General features: G+C 45.2%; 1 protein-coding gene across 1 annotated transcript; it reads left to right on the top strand.

Annotated features, from left to right (window-relative positions):
• The first annotated feature begins 358 nt into the window (after window positions 1-358).
• Window positions 359-1,538, top strand: LOC148037884 (Ribosomal protein L17 family protein). Its single transcript, XM_087676846.1, has 2 exons — window positions 359-617; window positions 841-1,538. The coding sequence occupies exons 1-2, from the start codon at window positions 452-454 to the stop codon at window positions 1,248-1,250; spliced, it is 576 nt and encodes a 191-aa protein (XP_087532972.1). The 5' UTR covers window positions 359-451; the 3' UTR covers window positions 1,251-1,538.
• Window positions 1,539-6,037: the final 4,499 nt, after the last annotated feature.

The raw sequence follows: 6,037 nt of genomic DNA, 5'->3' as shown, positions 1-6,037 counted from the left end.
GCCCAAGTAAGCTTCAAACAAAAAAGATCCTTAATAAGTAGCAAGGTGCCTCCATGGACTCTTTGGTTGCCTGCAGGGCCATTGTGCTATACCTATTTTGAGTAAATGCAGTAGCCTCTTGAACAGCTGGCTCCGCTAGCTTTATCTACTGCAGCACCAATATATCAAGTTTCTCTTCCTAGCAATGGAGTAGATAACCTCCTTCATCTTGGCTGAACAAAGCCCTCAGACATTCCATGAGATAGCCAGTTCTAATATAGGCATTATTGTTCATCTTATCATGATAGTGATTATCTATCACTTTGGAGAACCGTACCAAGAGCTAGCCAAGCAACACTAGCTACTGTTATTGCTATTATTATCATTATCATTCTTTAGCATATGGGCAGGTGTGCCGCAGGAGGCTAGGACTGGATAGAGTTTTCTGTCTTTGTGGTCTCGCGCTCGAGCTATGGCTACCTGCCACAGGTCGTCCTGCTGGAGCATGGTCTCTCTTCGAGCTTCTCTGCCTTCCATCGGCAGCAGCGCCCCTGCTTCCTATCGCCCCTGGGCTCGCCTTACACCGCCGAAGGCCTTCTCCGGTCTCCACAAAGACAATCCTCTTCAGCTCAAAACAGGTCAGCCATTCTGTATTTTATGCACTTAGGCCGGACATTTCTTACAACATGCCAGAAATTTACACAGTGGATTTTGGAAACCCGAATGGTACTCTGGAACGGAGCTTCTCTGCGATCATCATCTCTTGTTCTCATGGCTGCACAATTTACTTAAGACATGCAACAACTTAATGCAGTTTGCCTCTTTGCATTCCCTGTGCTGATGTACAGTTAATGTGTTCAGAGTCGCTAGGGTTCCATAGCCTAGGCTTCAGCATTTCCAACGGTTCCCGTGTATTTGCCATGCGCCATGGACGCAAAGTGCCGAAGCTCAACAGGCCCCCTGACCAGCGCCGGGCGCTCTTGCGCAGCCTTACAACTGAACTCTTGCGGCATGGACGAATCAAGACCACCAGGGCCAAGGCCAGGGCGATGAGGAAGCATGTAGACCATATGATTACTCTTGCCAAAGGGGGTTCTCTGCATCAAAGAAGACAGGCTTTAGGGTTTATATATGACAAGACATTGGTTCATGCTCTCTTTGCGGAGGTTCCTGACCGTTATGGGGAGCGGAATGGTGGTTACACTCGAATTATCAGGACAATGCCAAGAAGAGGAGATAACGCTCCAATGGCATTCATTGAGCTTGTTTGATGTTCAGCTCGATGCAGTTCACCTAAAGCTTGAAGTCTTAATTATCACATGTCTTCCTTGTTCTGGTCAAGAAGCACTAATTCAGAAATATGACAGGAATTTTTCCAGGCTTTTCAAACTTTCAGGGCTGTACACTTATTTTTATGGAGAGGTGCACATGATGGTGCTATTTTCCACCTGTTTCTCAAATCATAAGGCATCTGATTCAGTGCTGGTAGCCATTGTGGATGGGCACAGTTCTCTGCTATTCGTTTCCTGAATGTAGTAAATTTCCACCTGTTTCTCAAATCCTAAGGCATCTGATTCAGTGCTGGTTCAGGGCGGCCATTGTGGACGGGCACAGTTCTCTGCTATTCGTTTCCTGAATGTAGTAAATTTGTTGGCATCTTTGTGGCAATATTTAAAATTGGAGGTGGTGAGTTTTAAGAGAATGGAATATACAATCTGTGCATTTTTTAGTACAACACATGCTTTTTCCAATTTGTGTGTAGGTATCTGAGAGAAAGCTTGCCTAGAGGTTTTTGCAGCTATCATCTAGACTGCACGAGTGCTTGGAAAGATAGCTTGCAAGATGCATAATCTATCTCATGACAAAAGGCATCTAAGAAGATCAAAGCATGCTTATGCTTTCCCTTCAGTTGTGTAGTCTGTTTGAAACTCCTCCGTAAATCTGCTGTAGCTCTTTGGTACTGTTTATGATCTGTACATCAGCTGTGTTATCATGTGTGTTGTAGGTCTATATGCTCTTATCTGACATGACTATGCACTGTCATTCTTTATTCTGACTTTTGACTAGTCACTTTTTGAAGTGTTACATTGTTTTACAGTATAACGAGTCATGTATTATCTCAACTACAATTCATATCTTCACTGCTTACTTTAGTTACACTGTAGTGGCATCGTAGTGCACCATAGCCTCAAGCACACTCTAGGCTTCAGTGCTCTCCACGATTTGAATCTACGCTTAAAACATGAGTCTCTAATTTTATTGGTGGCATTACTTCTTCTCATTTGGAGCTCTATGGCCATGCTTGAAACTGGGGATCTCTGATTTTTACTTTTATCTATTGACGCTCTCTTTGAAGTGTAAATTTACTTGATTGAGACTGCTGATCAAAATTGGCATTGTGCCTTTTAATAATTTAGCTCAAAGTATTCAGGAACAGAACCATGGAACTTGGCAGACCGATAGATTGAGAGGGTCTGAGTATGGTTGACTAGCCTTGTCGCTGTTAGGTTACCCAGGGATTGTCGCAACCGTTCTCTGTTTGTATCATAGTAAGGGTAGAACAGCCTGTGAGTCCAATTCCTTTGGTGCATGAACTGTGGTTAGTACCGTAAAGCTGCAAGTAAGGGAGGTTGAGCCTATAACTAGGTGCCTCCAACAATATGCTTTGTGTTTGTTTGATTGTGTTCTTTCCTGCTAATGTTTCATTATCACTAGGTGATCAAAACACACTACTTCCCATAACTCTAAAGATGCTGGAGGAGGGGGATGGTTGCAGAAAGTTGCTCTTAGATTCAAAGTGCCTGTCCACCTTAAAGGGATCATTGAAGGTACAGTTTTGGGCATACAACTGACACTGGTGTAATATGATCATAACCTCTGTCAGCTAGTAGACTGCACTTTGTTTCATGACAAATGCTTTGTAAATGTTGTGTAAGCTTTACAACCATGCCTCAAGCTGTCCCATGGACTCAAAAACCTGATATACAGATGCCTAACATTTTTGGCTGAAACAAAAATTACTGGAAGTTATTGTAAGAGCTAGCCATTGAATGCTCTCTTATTTCTGATCAGCTCAACCACTGATAAATGAGCTTGCAGAGACGTCTCAATCAGCATTATGCACCAGAACATATGGTATGAGGATGAACTCTCTCATACACATGAGCACATCTGATATGAGAAGAAAGGGAGGCAAGTAGAATCTCATTGAGTTGGTGAGGTTAGTGAGTCTAGTAGATATAATGCCTATCAGCACTATTACAACCATTGGCACAATTGATTGGGTTAGTGTTTCTTAATCAGCTAGTTGAAAGAATAGCTTGATTGTGGGGGATGGGACTCTTGGAGGCTTCTTGGTGATAGTGGCATTCCATGGTACAAGGAGATCACAGGAGCAAGGAGCAAGATCTTGACATGCTATGAAGTGTAAAATATTACACGGCGCAGCGAACAGAATCTGAGAAAGAGATAGAGAGTACACAACAGATAAGAGGAGAATCAGTAAAATTCTTTAACTCCAAACAACTGATACAAAGATGGCTCTGTCCACCCGTGCGCTTCCACTGTGTGAAGCTTAGATGGCGATCTAGACAGAAGATAGGTGAAGAGCTTAAGGCTAGCTGGAATAACAACTCTGACTGGGTGAAAGATGAGTGTAAGATGGCTGCGAAGGGGTTTAGCTTTTATAGCCCGCGAAGGTCGTTAGGTCGGCCTGTTGACCGACCTACCATATGAGCCTCCACTAGTCGGCCAGGGAATATTCCAGGGAATATTCCCTTTACCATCGGGCCGGGGGCGCTGCCCCCGGACCCCCGCCAGGGGGGCCGCTGGCCCCCCTGGGACCCCCCAGCCAGGGGCCGCTTCCGCGGCCCCCGGACCCCACAATAGGGGCCCCTTTTAACTCCCTTACCACGCAACTCAATGCAATGTGCCTCGAGTTGCTACCAGCTTAACCACTCCGTCTAACCCAAAGATTAGACCCACAACAGTCACCTTTTTGCCATCCGGTCACATAGACCTCATCTGATATACAAGTCAGGACTCAACCAATGTCCGGGCTCACATTTGGCTTCTCCTCATAATGGGGGCCTTACAACTTTGAGCACCATGGATCATTGGTAGCACCTAATGAGGGTGGGGCATTGATCATATCTAACACCCCCCCTCAATGTCCACCCATAGGTGAACTATCTCCTCGGCCCAATGCCGAGTCTCTGAAGATGAACTTGAAGCAGATCCTTCGTAAGTGCTTTGGTGAAGATATCTGCTCCATTCTCCTCTGTTGGACAGTAGACCAATTCCACTATCCCATCCTCCATCAAATCACGCACATAGTGATACTGGATCTCTATATGTTTGGTGCGTGCATGAAACACTGGATTTTTGGCAATGGCGATGCAACTCTGATTGTCACATCTCAGCACAGTTGGTTCTTCATCCTGCACTCCCATATGCCATAGAATTCTTCTCAACCATACGGCCTCACATGCAGCAAAACAAGCTGCCTTGTACTCTGCTTCGGTAGAAGACAATGCCACTGTTGGTTGCTTCTTACTAATCCAAGAGAAAATTCCTGAACCCAAAGAGAAACAATAACCAGAAACTGACTTCCTGAAATCAATGTCTCTTGCCCAATCTGAGTCACAGTTCCCCACAAGAGAAGTTCCGAAACTGTATGTGATACCATAGTCAAGAGTTTTCTTCAAGTATCTGAGCACCCGCATCCCAGCCTTCCAATGACTCTCATGAGGTTTGTTTGAGAACTTGCTCAAAACACCAACAGCAAAACTGATATCTGGTCTGGTGTTACACAAGTAGATTAGACTGCCGACCAACCTCCTATACCTCCCAATGTCTGCTAGTGCTGATGTATCCTCAACGGATAACTTTACATTCGCCTCCATAGGTGTAGCTATCTCCTTGCACTCGGTCATGCCAAATGCCTTCAAGATCTCCCATGCATACTTCTTCTGAGAGATGAAGATCTTTCCTGGCTCTTGCCAGACTTCAATCCCCAAACAATAGTGCAGCAAGCCCAAGTCTGTCATTTCAAACTCAAAACTCAAAGCCTTTCGAGTTTGGTTGATCATATCTTCATAGTCACCTGTAATAAGAAGGTCGTCCACATATAGGACAATCACTGCAGACTTTTTACCATCCCTGTAAACATACAAGTTAGCATCTGAGGCACATCTTTTGAAGTTTAGGTTTAAAAAGAACCTATCTATCCGTTGGTACCATGCTCTGGGGGCTTGTTTCAGCCCATACAATGCCTTCTTCAGTTTACACACTTTGTTCTCAGAATGGGGGGCCTCAAACCCTGGTGGTTGAGCCACGTACACCTCCTCCTTGAGGTCACCATTTAAGAACGCTGACTTAACATCCATTTGGTACACTGGCCACTTCTTGTGGGCAGCCACTGCAAGTACCGTGCGAATAGTGGTCATTCTGGCAGTTGGGGCAAATGACTCTTGAAAATCAAACCCTTCAACTTGTGAAAATCCTTGGGCAACCAGTCTAGCTTTGTACTTTTCTAAGGTACCATCAGCCTTGTACTTTACCTTCCAGATCCACTTGGTGCCAATAATCTTCCGCTTTGCTGGCCGATCCACTAGCTCCCAAGTGTCATTCTTCATTATGCTGTCATACTCCGCCTGCATAGCAGCCTTCCATGATGGATCTGCAAGTGCTTCTTCTAAGTCAGTTGGCTCCTTTACTTCTCTCATAATCTCAACCATCAAGGCCATGTTGACTATGTGAGCAGAAGCCCTCCTTTGCTCCTCTATTCTCTGAGACCTCCTTGGTCCGTCTGCCTTCTCCTCAACAGATGCAGGCCTAGGATTATTGTGGTCATAGAGCTGCTTCACCCAGCGCGGCAATGGCTTTTCCGGTGGGGTGATGTCAGGTTGGTGAACTTTTTCCTCATCATCTGAAGATGATGCTTCCTCCTCCTTAAGGATAGGGATAGCTCTCGGGACAGGTTCATAGTGGACTACTTCTTCGCTTGATGATAAAGTGGAAGACCTTGCCTTCTCCTCCTCCACTGTATGCGGCTCCT

Source organism: Lygodium microphyllum, chromosome 4 (assembly GCF_053477565.2).
Source record: "Lygodium microphyllum isolate KBCC chromosome 4, Lygodium_microphyllum_v1.1.10, whole genome shotgun sequence".
Classification (NCBI taxonomy): Eukaryota; Viridiplantae; Streptophyta; class Polypodiopsida; order Schizaeales; family Lygodiaceae; genus Lygodium; species Lygodium microphyllum.
This window is presented reverse-complemented; position numbering and strand designations above follow the sequence as displayed.

Coding starts and splice junctions, on each gene's coding strand:
- LOC148037884 (XM_087676846.1), top strand. CDS start 452: ATGGCTACCTGCCACAGGTCGTCCTGCTGGAGCATGGTCTCTCTTCGA. Junction 618..840: donor TCCTCTTCAGCTCAAAACAG/GTCAGCCATTCT, acceptor TAATGTGTTCAG/AGTCGCTAGGGTTCCATAGC.